Source organism: Syngnathus typhle, linkage group LG3, assembly GCF_033458585.1.
Source record: "Syngnathus typhle isolate RoL2023-S1 ecotype Sweden linkage group LG3, RoL_Styp_1.0, whole genome shotgun sequence".
In the NCBI taxonomy this organism is placed as follows: domain Eukaryota; kingdom Metazoa; phylum Chordata; class Actinopteri; order Syngnathiformes; family Syngnathidae; genus Syngnathus; species Syngnathus typhle.
The window spans coordinates 7124711-7150584 of NC_083740.1; the positions used below are offsets into that span (position 1 = coordinate 7124711).

The following is a 25874-nucleotide window of genomic DNA, read 5'->3' on the forward strand; positions in this document are numbered from 1 at the left end:
GAGTATTTGGTTGTGCGTGTGTGTGTGTGTGTGGGGGGGGTGATGTAATGGATGTCATCACAGTGGAGACAAGGGATCAGATTAGGCCTGTGCACATCTGTCAGCATGCAGCCATCTTCAACACCATTAGATTAGCGCTAATGAAGATACTGCGCCTGTGTCTCTATATATTTGTGTACACACACACACACAGGAAGAAACCTTGCTTGTGAGGGCATCCTCGCTCTCACATCAGTTGCTCATCTCATAAATCAGAAAAGGTTCCTAGGGATCGATTAAAAGCGGCCCGACAAACATTTTTAATAGAGACGTGGCGCTGAGCCCAACAAAACGACCCCGCAGCCTGAAATACGCACGGAATAATAAAAGTTTCATAAAAAATATTTATGGGCGCAAACAGCAAGAAGTGCAATGATAGCAAGAAGAAGGGTGTGAGAGAAGAGGGAGAGAGAGAGAGAGAGAGAGAGAGAGAGAGAGAGAGAGAGAGAGAGAGGTGGAGAAAGAGGTGGAGAGAGAGGGTGGCAGAGAAAGATATATCTTGCGTGCTGCTTCAGCCTTCCTTTTAAATTAGAACAAGGCCGTCTCCTGAGAATGTGACATTTGAGCAAACGATGGAGAGATGGAGTTTCAGATGAGTGTGCAAGAGAGGAAGGCTGCAGGTTCTCCGTAGTGGGAAGACAGAGGGTGCGGCAAAGAAAGGATGGGCGGGACTGATGCAGGTTCACTTGCTAATGGATGGTGAAAAGTGACAAAGAGTGAAAGTGTGTATGTACAGAATGTGCGTGCGTGTGTGTCTTTAATGGAGGTTGGGTGAGGGGGTTATTAGCCGATCCTCTAGAGGCCTTTAATACATCGACCTTCATTAACTCGTGTTACTGCCTCTGTGTGTGTTTGTCCGTGTGTGTCTGTGTGTAATGTTCTTTGGTTAACATTCATTACAGAGTTTTTGTTTAAAGGCCACTAATCTAATGAAGTCATTATAAAATGGAAGAAAATCCTGATTTGGGCATTAACACACGACACTGAGGTGTGTTTAAGGACAGCACAAAACTGGACATTTGTATTTTTTTTTTTCTGCATCTGTCCATCATATAACTGAGTCTAATCTGATCTACAGGCGCTTCTGGATACTCAAAGACAGTTGCGAGCTCACATCTCCAACTTCACCTTCAACTTGGGCTTTTCTGGCAAATTCTATCACACAGGTAAGTGATATCTTTCATAGTCAACATGTAAAATCGTAATGACCCAAACGGCCATGTTGAGAAAAATTTGAATACAGTGCTGCAATGGGCGTTAATTAGGTTCTGCAGAAGTAAATTATTACGAGTGGCTTAGTGACGCCTTGGGCCTAGTTGACTGCGCTGGGTTACTGGGTGAGGGTGGTGTCCTCTCGACTGGGTGGACGCTTTTTTTTTTTTTTTTTTGCAGGTTCAAGGCCAAGTGCACCTGATTACCAATTTGGCGGATAAGCAGAGAGAGACTGGATTCTGCTCTGTTCATGCGCACAAAGGCACAAACTACCTTTTTGACCATGCCATCGTCAACATGTCTGTGAAATGACATTTTCCAACACCACGCAAATTTATGCCCTTTTGAATTTGCCTTAGTCACAAAAATAGACCCTGAGACGACAATCATTCATATGTGACTATCATATCTATCTCCGTTGACACATCTGGTGCTTTTATTTGCTTGATGTGAGGCCATTCACATTGATATAGCCTGTATTATTACATCAACTCCCTGGACAGTCCTTTCTTTTGTATTCCAGTCAAGTTCATTTATATAGCCATTAATCACAAAAGAGTCTCAAGGGTTTTTCATACAGGTGTTTAGGCGCTACGAAGCTAGCCCCAACACATATCAGTCGCACTACCTGGCCCATTATCCTGTCCTGTCTTGTCCTATTCTACTGGTTAATTGTTATCTTTTCCCCCCCCTGGGTTTTGGATGATTAGAAAACGCTTGTGCTATATGTCTGGGTGACCCCAAACTTTTGAACAGTGGTGTATTTTTGAGTTTATTACTTATATATCGCCTCACTTAACGCAGAAATTTCTGCTGAATTTTCTTGCACAGTAGTCCAGATCTAAATCTTCTCATCCTGCCATATCTAATTGGGAAGAGAGATATCCAATCCTTTTTTTGATGCTATCTCGGTAATTTGGAGTAAGAGAACCGGGGTATGCGAATGTGTGTTTGTGTGTGGGTCTGTAGCTTCAAGGGCATTTTTCACTCATTCAACCTGCTAAGAGAGGCTGACGTTGAAATAGAAAACAGTTTAGATTTGAAAGGATTAGAATGGCAAACAAATATGATAGAGTACATTAGCATATCATCTATTGGGATGGCACCACATTTCATCAGTGTGGTATCTGCCATCCATCTGATTTTACAATGCACGCCTAAGAGAATCCTGCTGCTTGATGATGAACTCTAACCTTCGGCAACATGGAGTTGCGTGTCGCAACATCTGTCACACTGCATCCTTTTTGTCCTTGTGTGTGTGTGTGTGCGCGCCCAAACATAGGTACCGTGGAGGAAGATGAGGGAGACGATTTACTGCTGAAGTACGTGGATGAGTTCTGGTGGTTTCCCCACATGTGGAGCCACATGCAGCCTCACCTCTTCCACAATGAGTCCTCACTGCTGGAGCAGATGGTGCTCAACAAGGAGTTTGCGTTGGTGAGATTGTTGTACACACGCATACACACATTTACACACACACTGCTTGGCGCTGTCTATTCCCTTGTCTTTCTTTTCTTTCTTGCGTCCTTGAAATCACATTTGCTTTCTGAACCACCTCTGTGTAAAATAATTGCCATCTCATTGCCACAAAGCACCCGAAGGCAGAAAAATATGCACTTCCATTACACGTTAACACACACAGAAGCACACTTTTGTTCCTACAGTTGTAAACTCACACATGTTGCAGGATCAAGTTGTAAATGTGAGCAAAAGGTTTATTGTGTGCTAGAAAGTACAAGAAGTTATATTATGTTGGACAGAATGGCATTGGAAGGAGAAATATATTTTCATAATGCAAAATAGAGCGTTTAAAGAGTTTTCTGTTCCATCTATTGTAACAGAATTACTAGTGTTGAAAGTAGGCTGTGTTAACAAAAAAAACATATATTATTGTTTATTCATGCCGAGTGCAAGTCTGGTGCGTAGCATGGTCTAACTGTGCGAATGGGCGGGCTACAGCAAGTGTTGTCATTTTCGCATGCAGTTTAGTGCAATTAGAAACAGGCAGTTTGCGATGTTGTGGGCATGAACACAGCGGCTTCTTTCACGTCCTTTAATTCACATTGTGAATGGTTGTCTGTCTCCAAATATGCCCGGTGATTGATTGGCGTCCAGTTCACACTGTCAATTATGTTGCTCAAAATGTTGTTTCTTTGCAACTTGGAGCAGAAGGCTCTGCTGCACCACACTGAAGAGAAAGGACACGATCATGTAATATTAGGACATGAACTTACTTAAAACACCTTCAAACCAAGCAATATTCATACTACTACTCAGCATTGAATACAAAATATGTCAAGGTTTTGAAAAAATATAGCAAGCTCTGAGATGTACCGCCTCACTTACCTCGAATGCAAAATCTCCGCTGCCCACAAATGTCTTTGACACACAAGCACCCCTCTGTGTAAACAGTTAACCCACTAAACACAATCAGCATTATTCCCTTCAGAGTTCCTTAGCCTCGCCTCATCTCCAGAGCCTTTCACTTCTCTCTTGTGCTGCGATAATTCAAACAGGAGCCCTTTGTTGAAAAAATGACCACAGATGCAAATGAGTTTAGTGTCGGGAGCCTCGCCTGACCGACACTTTACTAATCTCCTAAATCCAAACAAATCTTAATACACCGACAGCTAATGGGGCATTCACCTTAATGGTAACCCAGGAGCCATTTTTATCTCTGACTATTTAATCTGAATTCCTCAAGGTAGGATGCTGTTATTGCTATGGTCTCCTTGCCTCCACTCTGTGTGTATGTATGTGTGTGGAGATAGTTTGGATAGCCATACATGGGTGTCACACATACGTAAGCTATGATACAGCGAGGTTGGATGTAGGTTCATGTTATTGAAGGTGAATGTGATCATAAAGTGCAATCCTTAACCTTTATTGCACACACACTCGGCTCGCTCATCTTGTGATGGCGTAAGTGGGTGTGCGGCACGGCGACGGCCATTTGTCTACAAGGTGCTCCCAGAAAACATCCGCCCTCGCAATTGGGCTCATGAACAAATCTATTTTTAATTCCCGTTTCTGAAGTTAGGTAGATGAAACTCAAACATTTTGAGTCCAGTAACCCCTTGCAAGATCTTTTCAAGGTCTCCCTCATTATTCTGACGTCAATTGAAAATAACGACCATGTGTGATTCATCTGATATGTCACAACCGCATTTTAATGGGCTCATAGCTAAGGTAGAGAAAAGACATTGATTTAGTGTAATGCACTTAAAAAAAGGTCAATAAATTGTCTAAATTATTTTGCAGCCCCCTAATCATGACTTGCAGATCCACACGGGTCCCCAGACCTCAGTTTGAGAACCACAAAGTCAAAACTGCCTTCTCTGTGTATTTATTTACAAATGAATTGTGTGTGCAGCAACATGGCATTCCAGTGAATATGGGATATGCAGTGGCCCCCCACCACTCGGGGGTCTATCCGGTCCATCTGCAGCTTTATGAGGCTTGGAGACGAGTATGGAACATCCGGGTGACCAGCACGGAGGAATACCCCCACCTCAAGCCCGCCCGCTACCGCAAGGGTTTCATCCACAGTAACATTATGGTGAGCACATACCCATGCAGTATCCACACATGTAGTATAAAGATTGAATAATGACCCCATATATTTTGATTTATTGGGGTTGCCCACAAAAAAAGGAAAATATATTCTTTCCAGCTCATTCAACAGCATTTGAATCATCTTAAAATTCTTAAAGCAGCAAAATGAGAGACGACTTACTGGAAAGAAACAATCGCTCGGTCGAAACATTGTTTGGATAATTCTGCGGTGTAAAATGTGACTTACTTTGATGCTGCCTGCTCATGCAGCGATTGTTTCTTGCATCCTTAAACTGAAAATCAATGATCGCATGTGTCTGTGTGTGTTGGATGTAACCTTGGTGTGTTTGCGCAAATGTGTTATAGGAATTGTTTGACCTTGACGAACCAAGGCATCTTTCTCTGTGCTATAATTCATTATTTAACAATGGCCAGTGTGGGTTAAGAGGCGAGCAATTCTAGTCTATAAAGTGTGTGCATTGCTTCATGAGAAGTATGACGGTGCTTCACCAACAAGGGGCTTCTAAATAAGCACATCCGACAATTCAACTTATTGTTGTTTACTCTGAAAATGTCTTCTATTGATGGGGAAAAAAATCAACTAAGCAAGACCGAGATCCTTGTGTTTAGTGTTTTTTTGTCTGCCGGAAAGTTTGAAAGGCAGCATTTATCTTTCAATATTGTGAGCGGTTTCTTTATTTGTTTGTTTTTGTACTCCCTTCCAAAAATTGACCATCATCAGGTTTTGGGCCTGGTTTGCTTTTCATCAACACAATCAGGATCTCAGAACACCGGCTACCAATTAACATTTTTAATTTTTTTAAATTTCATCTCCTTCATTAACATGTCAGCCAGGCTCTCTGTCCAGACAATTGCTCTCTTATCCAGAAGGAGAGGGACAATCACCAAAATGACACAAAAATGACTGGTTTCTAAGAGAACACTTTGACCTGACAAATGTAATTTTTAAAATCTGCCTTTATTTCCTGGGTTTTTGTTTTGATGTTGAAAACAACAGCACTTAATTCTTAATAATACACTTGGACACATCATGTGCTGTTGATTTACTACTAGTGTCATTTTCATCCATTAAGCAACTATATTCAACACTGAGTTCAACAAAAACAACAAAATGTGGTGAAACAAATTACTCACACTAGTCCTTTAAATTTAAAACATGTCCACATAAAAATAACAACGTAACAAGCAATAAAAAAATAAATAAAAAACGCAACTCTCCAATTAACTCTTACATTTGCATCGAAGACTTAAATAAGTTCGATTTCACACTCCTAAATATAAACCAGAACAATTTACAATACAGTTTTAGACTCACATAAAAATGTGTTATCACATGATGTTTTGAATTAAAAAAATGTTTTGGAACCAGCCAAGACGTTTAAGCAATCTATTAGGCACAGGAATATTGATCCACTTTTTTTTCTTGTTCAATTAATTAGCAGAATTCATGGGACTAAAGCGTGACTGTTAGCTTAATTTGAGAAATTATCACATGCCAACAACGCCCACTCGGCTTTTTGAATCCCAATCTGTCGTAGCAGTCGGAAAATAAAACTAGTAGAAGTATTGCTAGCCTGAATCGAACGACAACCTCCCCGCTGCCGGTGTTCATTTACAGTCACTTCCTTCTCATGACCTCATGTGATGAAACAGCAAATTTTGTTGTTGGCTTGTTTGATGTGATCATTTTTGTGCAGAAATAGGATGCATTAACTACAGGCCCCTGTAGTGATTCTAATGCGGGCAGTTTGGTGACAAATGAAAGAGGCCTTCAAATACAAGGCTTCATTTACACGCGGCGGGATTGTATGACGCAAAAAACCCTGAGGGCAAGATTACTTTTCTTATATTGCCCAGCACTGATACTGCAGAGTTGCGGTTATGTCGCGATAAAATGTGATATCATCCATATTTAGCATAGATCCAGTCAGGTAGATAGTAAACCAAAAGGCCCCATAACCTCCATTTCACCCTATGTTTTTGTAATTTCTCTCGATCCGTCTCTTCCTGTTGTGCCTCTCACTTCATCTTTGATGGCTCAGAGGAGGACAGGAAGTCATCTTAAGGTTGTAAAATTGCTCTTCGTGTGTCTGGGAGCAGATTGAGAGACGCCCACTGGACCCGCGGTATCAGAACAAATCAGGCTGAGATATGGGAGATATGGGATTGTGTGCCAGCATATGTGTGTGTTTGTGTGCGCCCATGTGTGTGTTTGTGCGCCCATGTGTCTTTTTAAAATGTACTATATCAGTTTGAGCTATAGCTCTGTGGATAATTGGTTTGGTGAAATAGTGCTGAGTGTCTGAAGCTCTGGTGGCCTTCCATCTCTCTCTCACTCTCTCGCTCTATCCAAACACAGTCTCTCTGACTGTGTGTGTCTGTGTTGTCGGAGAGCGAGAGACTGGAGTATTAGATAATATTGATCTCTGAATATTGCAATGATATCTTACTTTATACTATTGCTCTGTTTAATTCCTCCCACATTGCACATTAACACTTGCACATCAGACGTTCCATCTTCAAGGTGATGCAAAGTGAGACCTTGATATCACCTGACAAGCATGTCGTCATCCGTACGGTGGAAATAACTTTTGCGGCTCATCTGTAGTCCTCGCTCAAACACAAAAGATGGACTGACCTGTTTTTGATTGGGCAGACCCTTTCGCCACAGACATATTGACTTGTCATCACATTAAACTCACAGCATTTAAATGCTACTCCGTTATGCGCCTCATTGCCACCACCTTTCTGGAAGTAATGCGCCTAACATGCCATCCGTTGCGCTTGATTTGATGTTGTTTGAATAAGGTCTGAGCACGGCTGGCAAACCGTGCAGAAGAAGTGGCTGGGTTTGATGAAATTCTCATCTGCCATATAACGCGGCACTTCACAATATCCGTGACCTGTCCTAAGGTACACATCACACATTTGGAAAATTGCTGCATGCCAGCTTGACATTGGAGCTGTGTTTCATCTGTTCATCTGTCCGCTTTTTATGCCCTTTGATGAATTATTTCTGCGCTGACGAATATCTGCTTGACATGTTTGTTGCCACGTTGGCGGGCAATTTGTCACCGCGACGTACGAGGCTGCCGCAGTAAATATAAAGCGACTCAGCATTTTGTGAAACACGTGCATCTGGTGGAGAATGAGATGAAAAGATTAATGCTGCTCTAATTCATGGCCGTTAAATATACAAATAGATGAAGTCTAGCGTGACTGTCTAATGAGGCCACCATCGCTTCCCAAATATAAATAATATAGCAGGGCTCTCAAATGCAATATTGAAGAAAAACAGAATTGATTTGGAAGATTAATAACCTCGTCCTTGTTTGACCTTTCTCTTGATTACCATCCATGTCAGCAAGACTGTTCAATATAAACCTTTATAGAAACTTAGTCAAAGCCAAAACATGGACTTAACATTGCTGATACAGTAGCTGAAGTGAAACTCGTATCAATGAATGTGAAAACATTTTTTAGAGGTACAAGTAGCTATAGAAGAATTATTTGTACAATAAATGATAAAAAGTTGATGTTTAAGCAGCAGTGGCTGATGAAAAGATTGGAGTGTCTTTCACAAGAGTGTACCAAGGACTTGTTCCTGCTTTGAAATGTTAAGAACCAAATATGCAACCTCACTTTACTGACGCACTTTAATATCAGAATCAATGAAGATTCAAAACATACCTTAATGTTTTTAATAATTACTATGCTATTTTCTTGTGCATATGATTAAGGTCATTTAAATCATTTTGTTTTTTTGGTTCTTGCACTTTTTGCATTTAATTTTTGTAAGGAACCTTTTGTTTCTTTACTTTGATTTGAAATAAATATATCTTGAATTACAATTTTAATTCTAAAACATTTTCAAATATTTTTTTAATTTTAATTTTAAAACTTTTTAATATTTGTTCTGGTTGTGACAAACGTCTGCTCCGACTTCATCTCATTTATCAGTAATAGAGTGAAAGCGAGTATCTTTCAAGTCACTTTACAGTGTGTTCGAGTCTTCTACTTTCAGTTGAGTTAATCCAGACCCCTGAACTACCTTGCCTACCAATATCTAATCTCATCTGAAGTACTAAACATAATTAAGAAAAGAAAACATGAGAATGAAAACCCACATATACATTTTAAAATAAATCCCACACCTTCCCATGATAACGTTGCAAGTAGCAAAGATCATTACAATAAATATAATTTGTTTGTGATGTAACAGTGTTGACTTTTTGCATAAACAGTGTAATAAACAGTTGTCTTGAATTTTCAAGACAACTTTTTCCCATTGATTTATGTATCTTTGTGCTTGTGTCTTGCATAGGTGCTACCTCGTCAGACGTGTGGCTTGTTCACTCATACCATCTACTATAAGGAATATCCCGGTGGGCCTAAAGAATTGGACAAAAGCATACGAGGAGGAGAGTTGTTCCTCACTGTTTTACTCAACCCAGTAAGTCCAAAAAGACACTATATATCACACTTATGTTCACATGAGGATTGTCCACTCTTGTTTGTATCGTTGCAAAGAAATAGAGCTTCGAAAAGGTCCCCTGCTTTTTTGAGTGTGTGACTTTTTATTTATTTTGTTTCGTTTGTTAGCTTTGTGTGCGCGTGTTTTGTCGTCTTGTTCTCACCGATGGCTTCTCCCTGTGAAGATGTGTTCATCTTTCCAATTTAAATTAGGTCTCACCGCAGGGTGGGTTGCTCTTTCCATCTCTTAAACACACACACACACACACATGCCCCCGACACGTGCTCAAACAGAACAAATTATTTCGACACATACTGCTGTGTGTGTCAGTTCAACTTATTTCTACTTTTTTCACTTGTAATTATTATCTGACGTGTATGATACAACAATTGCCGACAGGCATACAGAAGAACCATCAGCAAGGCCAAGGTGGAAAAAATATCTAGAATACGTCAACACTGAAAGGTTTTTTTTCTCAATAGCCTTTGTGAAACACAAAAGACAGCATTCAGCACTGTGCTGACCTTACCTGAGGCCAGGCAACAATAGCAGAAGGTAGTTAAGGTAGTTGAGCTGTTAAGCGTGATGTGTTCACGGGCCATTCAAGTCTAGAAAGCCTTGTTGTAAGTTTGAAAAAGAACTCTGGCCCAATGACAGTCTGGATTGACTCAACATGACCGCTACCTGACTCAGAATAAGCAGTTTATAGGAAGGTTGGTTAGTTTCTTGGTGAAGGTTTGGGTTAACTTGCGGTCGATTAGAAGTCCATCCACTCCTATAGCTGTCAGTGATGCATATTTCGAATAACAAAATTCTCAAGCCATTGAACTGATCGCAACTGGGTCGCTCTGGTTGTTTTCAAAGATGTTTCGCCTTTCATCTGAGCAGGCTTCTTCAGTTCATGCAAGAATACAATTGATTCAACGCCCCGAGAATGAAATGACCTGGATGAATGAGAATATTCACACTCATACCAAATAATTAAAGAAGCAGACAACTTGTGAGGCACTTGTATGGATTTTCCGCTTTTCATAATCATAGATAAAAATGCTCTTTCTGGATTCAGGCCAAAATGTAATCATTTTGTACCAGGGAAGGACAACTTAAATAATGGACTTACAAAAAAAAAAAGCTATTTTAAATATAGACAGAATACGTGCATACAATCAAAATAACTTCTCTTAATGTATTTCATTTTGTCAGAATGTATTTCTGATGGGTTTTTTCCCCCCCATGGCAAAGGGCTCTTGTACATAAAAATTACCGCACAAACTGCTGAACAGCAGACCATTAAGTACCAGAATTACTTTTGTAGAAAACATTCAACTCAAAAAAAGAAGCTGAATGGCAAACTCAAAACTAGTTTTATGTTTTTGTACAGCTGGACAGTTTTAACCATCACCTTCAATCTCATCATATTGATCGGACTGTAGGTTGACTCATTCCTGAATCCAATGTGATATTGGAGAAGTCGTTAGCCTCGGGTTAACATTATTTTCCTAATCTGTTGTCGTTTTGGTCCTAATGATTTTATGGCGCAATCATCAGTGAATATAAAATGTTCTATCAATAAATGGATAGAACTTACAATTAGATTTATAAATCAGGGCCATCTTTTTATTTACTTTGTATGCCGGTTCTCATCAGCAGCAGCGATCTTACCAATTTTCACATTTCTATTCCACTCTTACCCAGAGACAAACACGTGCACAGGCTAATTAGTGTTTTCCTTGTGGTCGTGTTGTCGTATGTCGTCTGATACGGGATGGAGCTCATGTTATAGCTCCTAACGAAGTGACCTTTTTTTTTTTTTTTTTTTTAAACACAAAAGCAATTTGAACCCTACCTGACAGTCCTTTGCCACAACTCACATACACACACACACGCCATGCAGCCACTGATGATTCACTTTCCTGTCTCCCTGCTAGGTTTCCATTTGCAGAGACAGAAGCTTTCATTAGTGTGTGTGCTTTGCAATCAATAGCGTTCTGAAGCGCGTAGCTTTCATCCCTTTGGGCTTTCCTTTTGTCTGATGATCCACGCGTTGGTAACATTGTCACTTCCCATTCAATGATTTTTAATCACATTTGGCCCATCGTGGCAGTTCAGTGACAACCACCAGCACGTCGGTTGCACAAATGCCGGTTTGTACAGCATTTGGATGCCACCTCGCCAATCATTGAGCCTTCCCCCTCCCATCCCCACCACAAGCTTGGCAATTGATTGTCTGACCTGCGCTCTGCAAACAGCCAATAAGGGCAAAGGGGTCCCTGGATAAATGGCCAGGGATAGGGTGGAAAAGCCAAGGGAGGCAGTGGGACGAAGGAGGAGGAGTAGTTGGCAGACAAATTGAGTTTTAATTTTCAGGTCACGGCATCTTATGTCACTTGAGAATCTAGAAGCATACAGAATAGGGGCACACATGCACAGGCCGATGCATGTGTTAATGTTCCGGCGTGAGTCTGACTGCATGTTTATCATGTGCGACTTGCTGACATCAGCAAAACGTAGACATTTATCAGGGCTGACATTTACCGATTAGCTCTGCCTTTCTGCTTATTAGCCAAACCCCAAAAAGTCAGAACTAGCCCCTCCCCTGCCTCACTGGCTTCCTGATTTACCAAGACTCTCCTGTCCTGGTAGTTTGACTCATTTCCTCTTCTTTTTTCCCCTTCAATTCCCCAACCAGAGCATCCAAACTTTGCTCACTCATTTTCTTTTTTTTTTTTTCCCCGTTCTCACTTTCTCCAGTATCCTGCTGCTAACCTCTAATAGACTTGGCAGCTATACACACACACATCCACAAACACACATGATGCAGCAACAGGGAGAAATTACATAGTGGGAGCAAAGCAGTAAAACATAGCAGAATGGAAAGACACAGTAGCTGTTGACTGGAGCGGACAGAATAAATTGAATTGGAATAATTTGCTGTATTGACATTCAGCTTTCGATTATCCACTGTGGAGACAGAGATAGCTAAATGGGCTTAGAGAGAAAAGAGAGCGAGGCAAGGGCAAGAGGAAGGGAGAATGAAACCATGCGGGGGAGCGGCTTTCTTTTTAGTAGCAATAACAATTCAATCAAGGAGAATTGTATGTGGAACTAAGTGGTTGGTAATGGGGAATAGGCTGATAAACATCCAACAGTGGATGAATGGATGGATATATGCACTATAAGGACAAGTTGTGATTACACCCACTGCATGTTGAAGAAACGAGTAGAAGAAAGATTGGAGGTTGTTTCCACATTTTGCCAACAACCGATGGATGGATGGATGGATGGATGGATGGATGGAATTGGGTGGATGGATGGATTTGAATTCAGAATAGCCTCCTCGGCCACAATAGATGTAAACAGTGGATGATGGGTCAGATGGATGATAGCTGGATGACTGGATGAGATGAGAGACTGAAATATGCTTAACAAACGGCCAAAAAAAAGTAATTTCTCCCAATCAGGCACTCATGTTAGCAGAGGTTACAACATGTCATAACGGAACTACATGACTGGCCTAATCCTACAAGATTTTACATGTAGTGTGTGTGTGTGTGTGTGTGTGTTCGTCTTGATGGATTTTGAAGAACATCACTCCATGTAGCAGTGACATGCTTGATCAGAGCATCTAGGTCAATGTGAAGTGGGAATGGGGAAGAAAACGTAAACTGATGTTTTGGGGCAGACCAAGGCTCTCCAGCAAGACGTTCAAAGATGAGAGAGGAGTGTAGAATTGAAAATGTTTGCGTGGGAGCATCAGGAGACAAGAGACACGGGACAAAGATTAAAAGAGGCAGGCGGGGTGCTTGGCTTTATTTCTCTCAGGTTTTCAAACTTTTACTCTCAGTGCATGAATGATTTCAGCGTAATCCCAAGGTTCAAGTACTAGTAGTGTATTCTTTATTAAAGCTACAAATGGGCCTTAGTGCCATCCAACATGCAAGAAATTGGGCACCACAGTGGATATTGGGGAAAAAAAAGATTTACGGTTAATTAAATTCTAGGCCACTGTGGATCGTTCCACTGTGTGGGTGTGGATCTGCCACTGTGTCAAGTGGCTTCTTAAATTCAGGCCTAGCAAGGTTACATTCTCTTTCTTTTCCTTTATGTTTCTTATATGATCACCCCCTCATTATTTTTTCTGCAGCGCTCCAATTCGATATGCAATCAGGCTTTGTGTTTCCCTTTTTTTTTTCTTATTTGCCAGCCAAAGCTCAACCTCTATAATTAATGTTTCCATTTTAGTATCCATTTAGCTTGTCTTTTTCTGTGACCTGCCAAATCATTATCATCTACTGGGAGAACATAAATCACTTTTTGATCAACTCGCCTGCTTCAAAAAAGAGAGAGTCTTTAAAAACATCTTATTTACATCACTGTGTATCTATTTTATGAAGTCCGCATTGTGCTCCTCGCCTCCTTCCCTCACCCTAACTCATCTGCTTCGCGCCACCGGCAATATTTCTTTCAGATCCCAAATGTGAATGGATGTCCCCTGTAAGAGACTGTCTGGTTCAATTTTGCACATCTCCAAGAATTCACATCCATGAAAGAGGAGGTTTCCACCCTGTGATTCAGAGGAAAGAGATTTAGTGGCTTCATCTGTGTCCTTCCGCTATGTTACCGCAGCCACCCTTCTAGATTGTGATGAAAAAGGATGAACGATTCAGCTGGGAGAGGCCAACGTGAGGCAGACCCACTTAATTGTAACGCCTACACGTCGGCCCTTTGTGCACACGGAATGTCTGTTGTCGCCGCCGTCAAAAGGACACGAGCCCACACATGGTCACATGGGTATTGCGGGCCTTGGTATTCACGACAGCTTTCTAGGTTGGCCGGATGCTGATCCGTCAAACCCCAACGCTGTCGCTTTCTATCCGCGCCAACCTTCATGCTTTAAAACTGAGCCCCGACGGTCCTTCTGTGTGTGCCTGTGTGCACGTGCGCATGTGTATGCGAGTGTTCACATCCTCAGCCCTAAATATTCTGACACACAATCCCTCATGCACACACCCGACAAATAATTCATGTCTTAATGGCTAATGTTACCATTCCTTCCAGACATTCCCCATGTCCTCCAATCACAAAATAAGAATGCATGTGTGTGTGTGCGTATCTCTTGTCTCTTTGATCATCCTGTAAGAGCACCAATGCAGACAGGCACAACATCACCCCCCCTCGCTAACCCCCCTTCGGTCCTCCCGTTCCCCCCAAACACTACGCGTGTGAATTTCCAAGTGTCTGCTTTTTCATCTCCAAGCTGCACTCAGTGTTACATAACTAAATGAGCCTTTTTCCACTTTGCAAAGTGATAACAAATATTGATTCCCACTGGACAGGTGCTCAGACTTTTAAATAATCAGTTTGCCTTCCAACGCAGTCGATTGGATTGCCTGTGTTACCTCAATCCCACACAGAGAATTTTGAAAATTCAATTTGGACTTTATCACAATTTCACACAGGCATCCCACTTTTGGCTTTATTCTTAATCCTTTTCACTGTCTTTTCTTTTTTCCTCCCTCCACAGATCAGTATATTCATGACTCACCTGTCCAACTACGGCAACGATCGTCTCGGACTCTACACATTCGTCCACTTGGCCTCTTTTCTTCGCTCGTGGACAAACCTAAGGCTCCATACACTTCCTCCTTCTCAGCTGGCACACAAATACTTCCAGTTGTTCCCTGAACAGAGGGACCCACAGTGGCAGGTGTGCTTGTGTTGTTGTATTTGGGGTGTATTTTTCTTTAAGAGGACATTTTAAGGAAAATGTTACTTTGTAATTGCTTGGATACAAATATTTACCTTTAGAAATGAGATCTGCTGTCTGAACTGCACACATGCACACAAATAGGCTTGCATTTCTCTAAGCCCAATATGTCTCATTTAATTTTAATTTAATTTACATTCTTGCGGAAAAAATAAATATCTGCTCATATTGTCAGAATCAGCCTAGAAACTCTTTATTGTCCTTAAGAGGGAATTTGATGACGCGGCGTATGCATATAAAGGACAATGCACACAATTAAAATATAACATATACATAAATTACATAAGCTCAAATGTTCAGTCCAGAGCTAAACAATTATCATTTATGGCCAAAAAAAATGCAACGTTCACATTTTGAAATAAGAAACGGTCGCTGAGAACATGAGCAATAAAGGCAGTTGCCATTAAGTAAATGAATTGCACTTTGGATAAATGAAAACCCGGCGTCTTTTTGTCCTCCTCCCAGGAGCCCGAAAGCGATGGCCTGAGGGCAAAAGCTCAAACTAATTTTAGAGTGGATGAGTAGGTCAAATCAAAACAGCATTAGCCTTCCTCAGGACCTCTCTGTAGCAGACAGGAATGAGTCCAGCTTGCTGACTTCCTACTTTTTGTCCACCGAGACTACACACAATCTAAAATAGACTTTGGGTTGTCCGCTCGTTGGATACATGATCTACATTTAGGTAGATGATCTGGGTGATGATGTGAAATTACATGTTGTTGATTGAAAGATTAAACACTGTTGTTGTCAATGTGTGTGCACTCATGCAGCTGCAAGGCCTCTTTCAAAAATACATGCATGTTTATGCATATGTTACAGTTATATGGCATATAAGCACTCATCCGTTGTCTATCCTCCCGCAGAACCCGTGCGATGACAAACGACACAAAGATATCTGGTCGAAAGAGAAGACCTGTGACAGATTACCCAAATTCTTGGTGGCAGGACCACAGAAAACAGGTGAGCCCCTCATAACAGACGAGCAGGCTCCTTTGCGTGCTTTGTCAGAAGAGATGGATTAGTGAATTAGATATTGAAAGAAAACCAATCTGCCGTGCAAACAATAGCACAGCTTTTAGCCTCCAGGACTCAGCAGCCCCTTCCCGTTTCCACCTGTCATTGTCACGTCTGCCATGATGGACTGAGAAAACTTTGCAAGACTTGAATACGGAGAAACTGGCGGGTAAAAAAAAATAACACTGTGCACTATATTTCAAGCAAACAGGACTGCCGTGGCCGCCGGGAACATGGTGTAATTGTATCCTAGCCATTAGAAGTTCTGCTCTCTATTATATGACTTTCTTTTTATTTATGGCCCGGAAAGCACATGTTTGCCAAGTATTATAGTACAATATTAACCATCCACACAATATATTACAAATTACATAGTCTCCCTTTACAAGATAATAATGCCCTGTTTGGGGTTACGCAATTAGGGAAGTATTAATTAAACAAGATGTTGGATTATCCAGTGCTGTTGAATTTCACAGCATCATCTTTAGGGCTTCATCTAATAATTCTCCTTTTCAATTAGAGTTCACCGAAATATTGATAATGGTCTCATGGATGCAGTGCAGTTCTAATTACTGCAAACTACAAACTCAATGAAAACATATTGTCAAACTAAGCAACAAAAATGGATGGATAAATCAATAATTCTGCAACAACAGGCGATAATGCTGTGACTGGTCAGTATAGTGACTATATGGACTATGGTAGCTACTCTGTATACAAGGCCATTTTCCAGACAATTCACCAGAGCTAATTATTTTAATCTATCCATATCTCTGGATCCTGGAAATGGGAGACCATTATTCTCCTCACATGCTATTTTATTTGGAGGTATAGAACTGAGCATACTCCTCTCATGCCTTTTATTTTCAATTTAAACAGTCCTTTAAAGATACCAACAAAAAAGATACCATGCTTAAAAAAATATTTGCCCACCACCTGATGTTTATGTCAAAGCTGCCTTACATTAACAGCAATGAAAAATCCTTTTTTTTTTTCCTGAAACCATTATTACACCAGTAAATAAGCTTTTTAACGAAATGTTATTTAATAATAAAGCCCTGAGTTTTTATGTTGAATGCTTGGGACCGTAACAATGAAAAAATACTCAGTGCTGTTTTACATTACTGCAAAGCACGTCAACAACAATAAACATTGTTGAATGATGTGTTACGATATTGAATCTAATTGTAAAGGTGTATTTAATGGAGTAGACACTTCATTGCGGGTGTAGAATTAAAACTCTGCACGGGCCTTTGCACACAAGATTGCCTGCTCGTAATGCAATGAATTCTTTACTACCATAATTAGTTCTTAGCACGAGGGGTGTGAAGGTCTCTGTAATAGCGCTAATTAACCAGGTGTTGATATTATGACGGCCGGTCACTACGGTAACGGGAGCATTCCAGCACTATAATTCAAACACTTTTTTTTTTTTAATGGTATCCCTTGTATGTCAGAAAGGTTGGCGCTAAATTAGAGGCTGAACAAATTTGGGAGGAGACGTGCTGCTGATAAAAGGGATGCACAAGAAAGTTAGGGAATATTTTAATGGGCATCCGTGTGATCATGAGAGACACGTGCACGGTGCATTCTCAGCAGGTTTACTGGTGGAGGGAGGAAAGGATCGGGTATGGCGGCTGAAAAGATGACATTTGTGACACATGCACACTGCTCAACTGAATTAATGAGCCCCTTTATGAATTATGCTCTTTCTTGCAGGGACAACAGCACTTTATCTTTTCCTCCTCATGCATCCCTCCATCTCTAGCAACTTCCCCAGTCCAAAGACTTACGAAGAGGTCCAGTTTTTCAACACCAACAACTACCACAAAGGAATAGACTGGTGGGGAGACACAGACTTTGCTATCTTTTAATGTCCCTTGCCTGAGTTGTTTTTATTTTTATTTTATATTTATTTCCTGATTGCCTAGAACCTAAGAAGAAGGGAACGGTTACAAACAAGGCATTCCATAAAGAAGACCCATTTCTCCTTGCAGCCATGAATGACACATAAAGCATTTGGTTCTCTTCAAAATGTTCCTTTGAAGCTTTAAAAAAAAAAAAAACTCGGAGTTATACATGGGTCTAAATTGACCAGTAAATGGGTCGTTTAGCTGGCAAGAATACAGATGACACATACTTGAAAGTCGTCTGTTAGAATTTTAATGTCAAGTCAATTTCGAGCTTCTTTTTTTTAAAGTTTGGAAATTACTTTTACAACTTTACGACTTTGAGGACACCAGTATTGCTCCATCTGGTACATCTCCAAGTTATTGCCATCTTTTGTTAGAAATGTGTCATATATATAGTATGTAGGGAAAAGCGGTTATGTATTCCACCGGCCATCCTCCACTATTATTTGAAAGTGATTGCACATTTGCACCATGGAAATACTGAACACAACAGGTTCTAGTGATACGGTTAATGGTATTGATGCTTTGAAAAAATACAAAAAACACAAACATCATCCCTCTAACTATCTTTATATATTCTGCTCTGAGTAGTGTAGACATTCTGGTGAATTCCTGCCGGGCTTTTATTTCAAACCGTTCATCTGTTTTGAAAAGCAAACGTAGTGTTTACGTCATTTAAATACAGTTATCACCCTGTCGTACAAATGAGCCATCAATGTCACTTGCCGGTCATAACATTTTATTTGTTACAAAGGGTGTCTCCAAGTCTCACTAATTCACTGGGCCATGCTTTATCTGGTCCCTCACATAGGACCAGTTTGTCTTGGATAACTCTGCCAGGGACATATAGTCCCAGACAACTAAGCTCCAAGGATCATTGGGACGCACATACCGATAAGCTGACAGTTCAGGGAAGAGATGTTGCAAAGAAAACAAAAATGTAAGGAAGCGTGTGCATCTCTTTCCGTAGGTATATGGAGTTTTTTCCCGTACCCTCCAACATCAGCACAGACTTCCTGTTTGAGAAAAGTGCCAACTACTTTCCCTCAGAGGAGTCCCCGCGGCGCGGCGCAGCTCTGCTGCCTAAGGCCAAGATCATCACCCTTCTCATCAATCCCTCGGATCGAGCCTACAGCTGGTACCAGGTGCATGCATACACACATACAGAATAAACAACTTGGCCACTTCATTCGATTGAGATCAAATGTAGAAGAGCTGTCAAATAAAGTTTGCTTTTACAAAAACTAAGATGCTGTTGACAATGTCGGGGGATTTGGAATTGTCACTCTGTGCTTATTATATTATGTTGTTTAGCAACAACACTCATACTCTCTAAATAGAAGTATAGATTGAGCGAGAAAAGAATAAATATTGATTTAACTTCTGTATGGAGCTAAAAGTACAGGCTCTGAAATGCACTTGGGTGAAAAAGTAACATTGAATATCTACGATCTATTATTTACAATTTTTATAACAATTGAAAACACACACGTTACTTGTATATGTTTTTTCAAATGTGAGAATTTTTGAAATACCAGAAGCTGCTGGTGGTTGTTAGGCTGGCACATGACTCAAGAGATTCGCCAGACATCATTCTTGGAAATGAAAACAACAATCAATTTTCTTAAATTGGGGCATGGACGGGCAATATCTTGTTTCTCCAAATCAATTCCCATCACTATTAATGCTCCCCAATTCATGTTCTTCCATATCTCTCATATCTGTTATCTCTGCCTCAGTCAATCAACATTCCAACCACAGTTGAATTTTCATCTCTCTATTCACTCTTTTTCACACTGCTGTCACAGACATCTATTTTGATAAGAGCGAGGAGATATATATATATTTTTTTTAATTAGACATTAAAAATAAAAAACTGTCAGAAAAAGAAATACTCTTGTATGCACATATGAGAAATCTTCAAGTGTACTTCTTTACTTCTCACCACAGCTAATAAGAGTTAATCATCCAACGATAATGCTCTCAACGCTATTTTTGTCACCCCAGCATCAGAGAGCTCACGAGGACCATGCGGCACTCCGCTTTACCTTCTACGATGTCATCAGCGCCAGGTCAGGCGCCCCGGCAGAACTGCGTTCCCTGCAGAACCGCTGTTTGAACCCTGGCCTGTATGCCACGCACCTTGAGAGATGGCTCACGTACTACCCTGCTAACCAGGTGCCTTATCCTTCTTGTTCAACATGCTTGTCTGTGTCACTGCATTTTAAAATATCAAAATTTCCAAATGCGATTATGGTATTGTTTTTTTGTTTTTCCGTATAGGTAATGATCATCGACGGCCATCAGCTGAGAGCAGACCCTGCTGCTGTCATGGATGAAGTCCAAAAATTTCTGGGAGTCACTCCTCATTTCAACTACTCACAGGCTCTCACGTAAGTCACGCGTCCATGACGTCCCGTAAAGCAACACTTCACACTTTATGTGGACTAAAGAATCAAGCCGGTACACCCACGGGACATAATAATGGAAGAAAATGGAGTCGGTTCACCTTTGCAATTATTCGAACATGATTTAGGAGTGTGTGGGAGAACTGTATCCATTCATCCAGACATATCTGATGTCAAATGACAGAACCTAATTAGCTAATTGAACCAAATTAACACATTTTTCTTGCAAGAATAATTTGCTACCTTTATCTCCTTAGCAACGCTCTCACACTCAACTTTCAAACAGCCTTGCTTCCGCAGGCAGCATATTTTTGTCTCAAGCTGTGCTAATAAATATGAAATTAATCCAGCTCACTGTGCCAGTCCAAATCACGACAAAAACAATAAAAATACACGAATGTTATAAGGTTCATTACACAGACTTTGACGTCTTTCACAGTCTATTTATTTATTTATTGCCCTTTATAGTTGAGATTTGCATCCGCAAACGGGTTCATTTTAAAACAGTGACGCGTAAATACAAACATGGCACATGACTTAAAACCCACCTTAGATGTGTTTTTAAAGGAGTGGCACACATTTGAACAGATTTAAGTAGTATTTGTGATCGAATGATATCATATGATAAATCTTGCCCACTTGGAATTTTTGCTGATTTAAATCCCAATGAGAGGAAAGCTGCTCAGATTTGGCCCAATTATCAACTCCATGGCCCTCCGTTTCATTGATCTTTTTGCATTCTAACCCAACTCAAAAGAGGTTATATGCACTCTTTTTCACCCTTTAAGAATTGGACAATTGAATATCTAGGCCCTCCGTTTCATTGATCTTTTTGCATTTTAATACAACTCAAAAGAGGTTATTTGAACTCTTTTGCACATTTTAACATGAGAGAATTACTAAACGGTTTATTAGTCAAGCATTGCTCATCAGAATGCAGCCTGTCTCTCTTCTCCAGAGAGGGGTGTCTCAAGTTTTGTACATGGGGACAGAGAGCGCCTCTGTCAAAGATAGCAGACTGACATGCATATAAAATAATGTGCAAAGAGATGCATCTTGACAGGAGTGTGACAAAGTGTGTGCGTGTATGTGCATGGTGGGGAGCACAAAGACAGTCACCCAAAAAAAAAGCACGTTTTTTTTTTTGTCTTGTTCTTTTGACATGGCAGCAGCCTGACAGCTCCTCAACAACAAAGCCTTTTTATTTAATCTTTTCTTCCTCCTGTCATGTTAAATGGAGAAAAAGAACTCTTGATGAGAACACCAAATGATGCATGAAGATAACCAGTAATATTTGTGTCTTCCAGTCACATCTACGTTTGCCAAAGAGCCGGGCTGGGAAACACAAGGAAATTACTGGGACCTCCAAATGTCAAATAAAAACAGATTAATAAAGTTTCCTTGGATTTGAAGAAATCATTATTTTAGTCTCAATAAGATGTGGAGGGTCCCCAAATTACTATTAATACAAATAACGTAGTATATAACTAGTGACAGGAAAATGAAGCTTCATGAAGCACTTACCTAATTTTTCCTCCTCTTGATGGTCTTGAAGTAAATTACATTTCCACTGCATCTTCAAACCAAGAGTGTCACCCTGAGGAGTAAAGAAATATGACAAGTGTTTCACGAAGCTTCATTTGTCCATCACTATATACTTTAGTTCTAGTGATTAAAGTACAATTAAAAGGTTCACTAATAATCAAATATGTCACAGCTCAGTACTGTATTCTTTTTTATTTAACAAAAGCAGGTATACTGTAGCTCGATATAGCTTTTCCTATTGTAGCATAATAATAATAATCCTGCTGTATGGATACTGTGCTGTAAAACAAAAGTTATACTGCACAGTATAATGGCAGATGATGCTGCTATATGGATACTGCATTGAAAAAGTCAATGATACGATACATTCTGATATTGATGTTGTGTCTCATATCTACTTAGTAAAGCACTTAATGTACATTTCCTTGGCCCAGCCTGAACAGTCCTTATTGGATCAACACAGAATAGTAGTTAGGACTCAGAGTTCATTTAGGTCAGGCAATTTCCCAGTTATAGACTTTCTGTTTCTTTCCAAGTGGTCTCTGCTTTAATAGAAAACATGCCTCAATTGTCTGGTTTGTCGTTATCTTCAACAAATACAAAATGCTGTTAATTGGCAATCATGAATGGGTAAAATGTTCTGATTTGTCTACATCTGCTGTAATTTATCACTTTAGATTGTCCAGAGGCTGGTGAGTGTGAATATACGTTTGTTAAAATATTCCTCCTTATTTTTTTCCTATCCAGTTTTGATCCTCAAAAGGGATTCTGGTGCCAGCTCCTTGAAGGAGGAAAGACAAAGTGTTTGGGGAGGAGCAAAGGACGAAAGTATCCTCCTATGGAACCAGAGGTAAACACATTCACTCTGTCAACATTTCAAAATTTATTGTGTATTGATTGAACGGTAGTGGGAAGGGTAGGTAGGGGGGCTGCAATGTGACAGACAGTGACTGTCAACAGGCATCACTTCTCCCAGGGTGGTCAGTGTGCAGTAAACACAGCCAAAGTAACACATCATTAGGAACCCTCAGTAATGACACAACACCCGCGAGAGAGAGGCAGGGTGGTAAAATTAGGAGGTGAGAAGGAGAAAATCTAATCTATAAATCTTTGTCCAGGCCAGTGATTCTAAGAGGGTGGCCAAATCACACATTTGCTCTCAAATGAAGATGAGTGCACATGGATTCAATCCATCTTTTACGTGCAGTCACACATGGCTAATGGGTGTAGCGTATTCACCTGTAATTAAACTGTGGGCCAGCAGCTTCCACCAGGGAGGATGCAGAAGGGGACATTAGATTTATTCAATGACAATTTTAATAATGTTACTTCTTACTGAGATTGGAATAAGTCAATCATCATTTACTATATTTATTGTGCAGTGTAGATTGGTCTGCATTTATTTCTGCTCTTTGACTTTGGCTGGATTGTAGCAAGAATCAGTGTTCCTCCAGAGCTGTTGAGTCAAGGCACATTTGAAAAATCTTGCGGCGCACCAACAAATGACAAATGTATTGCTATCCGGATGTAATGAATATGATGTCTGTAGTTCATAAATGCACTTCCCGCCCAACTGAGTGACACCATCATATTAAGATGAAAAACAAGTGCGATGAGATATTCAATCAATCAATTTCACTTTATTTGTCCTTAAAATTGAAACCAATTACAAATATAGATATTTTTTTGTCCAGGCTCGGGCATATCTGTCCAGGTACTACAGGGAACACAACGTGGAGTTGTCAAAGCTGTTGCATCGCCTCGGACAGCCTCTTCCCTCCTGGCTGAGAGAAGAGTTGCAGAAGGTCAGCCGCATTCGACTCACCCAAGCTCAGGCAGACAGACAGACAGACGGACGGATGGATTTTGAATTCAGAATAGCCCCCTCGGCCCCAATAGATGTAAATAGAGGATGATGGGTCAGACAGACTGACTGACCGACCAACTCACTGACTGACTGACAGACGGATTCAGAGACAGATGGACAGACAGACCGACAGACAATGAGCGGGTGGACAGATCGACAGACAGACAGCTAAAGTATATTCATAGCTAAAGCCTGAATATCTTTTTTTATATTGTACTTACTTTTCTACCCTTCTTTACCCTTTCCTCTGCCCACATCCATTTGTTCTTTACCTCTTTCTTAAGGTTAGATAACCTTTGCATCCATGAGCCGGCGTTAAAGGCTACAGGTGAACGGAGCAAACCTGGAGCACCGACCCTCAGATGCACTCTCCAGCGAACCCCGAGGGCAAGACGAGGAACATGAGGCCTTGTTTCACACCGCTGAAAGGCAAAGAAGTGAAGAGAGGGCAACACAATTGGAACAGTTGGGCTGGGGTGAAAGGATGATTGGTTGGAGCGGCTTGAAAGTCACTGAGGACAAAGAGTTCATGAAAGTGGAACTCTCACGCAGACCTGCAGTAAGGGTTTGTGTGATTTTCAACTTTAATTTATCACACCGGAACAGCGCTGGTCAGCTGTGTGAACCCAGTCATGTGCACTACTTCTTCAAAGATAAAATGAAAGAAAAAAAAGATGGAAAAAAAACCCCACACAAAATCCCTTTCGTTTCTTGTGTTGTTCCTGCCACATTAAGAATACGAAGAAGGGGCATCGTCTCAGGGTGTGTGGCCGCCTGTTGTTTGATTTTCTTTGAGTTTGTTTGTTCAGAGTGAAAGTAGTTGCTAGTAGATCTGGCAGCCTCGTTCACTTCAGAGATGTCACCCCAGGCTGTCTCCAGAAAAAGTGGGAAGGCGCGTTGAGGTAAGAGGTCTGTACGTTACTTTCTAGCATGAAGAAGAAAATGGCGCAATCTACAAGGTTGGTGGTGTCATTGCTGAAGACAGCGGCAAAGGCAACCGACCAAAACGAGCGGACGGATCGCGTATGATGCCTGGTTGTCCCCCCCCCCATCCCCGACCCCCTCCTTATAAGTTGTTTACCTTCAGTTTTATGACAACAATCTTAAAATGTCAAAAATAAAAACCAAAATTAAAAGAAATGCATACATTGGAACTCGTTTGTGTTTTCTTGCTGTCGTGTTTGCAGCATGGAGTCACCATACCATGAATAAAAGAGATTGCAGAGGTTCAAACTGTTGTCAAAGTTGGATTGTTTTCATCGTAAAATATGAACTCTTTGTGAGAAGCCTTGAATAAAATGAAAGAATACGAGAAGGATTTAAAGACAAAGCAGGAAAAATGAAACCAGGCAGCTATGAAAAAGCCATTGCTTGTAAAATGGAAGGAGAGCGAGTGATAAAGGAGTTCGGAAGTGTTACCCAGCAGTTGATAACAATCTGTTTACTCCATACACTCACCGGCCACAGTATTAGGTACACCTAAACAGTCTATTAAAAATTCCACCTTTACGAGCATTATAATGTTCAGTTTTGACAGTCTTCGAGGGATATCGATTTGTTATTTTTATTCAGTGGACAGCATCTGTATTGATCTGTTATTTGGGGAACTTACTTTTAAATCCATTTTACAATTATCTTGTTAATGTCTCTTAAACAGTTTTTGTTTCGTCCTGTTTTCCTGTTGAGCCTTTACTATAATTCATATTTGATCGATAATCGGTACAACTATTGTTGTGGATGTTCCATACAGTGTTTTGTTGAATATCAATCTCAGTGAAACACAAAAAGCAAAAAAAAAAGGAAATCTACAATCACAGAATACTAATATTATTAAAAAGAAATTGACAAAAAACGTTTATATACTCCACAGCCACCAGGTTGCCGTGAGGATCACATGAATATCCTGCAGGTCTTATCTAAAAATAGCTTATCAAAAGCTCAGCAGTGATGGCACAATTATTTCACAATTGTGCATCAAACCAGTGACCCTTGGGTCAATCAGTACCCACAACAGTGTAGATAACCAGATGGGGGCGCTCTTGTGCAACACTGAAAATGA

General features: G+C 40.6%; 1 protein-coding gene across 2 annotated transcripts in view; it reads left to right on the forward strand.

Moving 5' to 3' along the window:
- Positions 1-24925, forward strand: part of ndst3 (N-deacetylase/N-sulfotransferase (heparan glucosaminyl) 3) — a 35379-nt gene extending 10454 nt beyond the window's left edge. Inside the window, exons 3-15 of one of the 2 annotated variants that reach the window (XM_061275342.1) lie at positions 1118-1205; positions 2534-2688; positions 4625-4810; positions 9152-9280; positions 14826-15008; positions 15932-16028; positions 17802-17925; positions 18966-19140; positions 20003-20173; positions 20279-20388; positions 22696-22798; positions 23643-23753; positions 24100-24925. In XM_061275342.1, the coding sequence (XP_061131326.1) occupies positions 1118-1205; positions 2534-2688; positions 4625-4810; positions 9152-9280; positions 14826-15008; positions 15932-16028; positions 17802-17925; positions 18966-19140; positions 20003-20173; positions 20279-20388; positions 22696-22798; positions 23643-23753; positions 24100-24108 (1641 nt within the window). In that variant the 3' untranslated portion in view covers positions 24109-24925. The remainder of the gene's footprint in view (positions 1-1117; positions 1206-2533; positions 2689-4624; positions 4811-9151; positions 9281-14825; positions 15009-15931; positions 16029-17801; positions 17926-18965; positions 19141-20002; positions 20174-20278; positions 20389-22695; positions 22799-23642; positions 23754-24099) is intronic. The other variant, XM_061275341.1, reaches the window with a different exon arrangement.
- Positions 24926-25874: the final 949 nt, after the last annotated feature.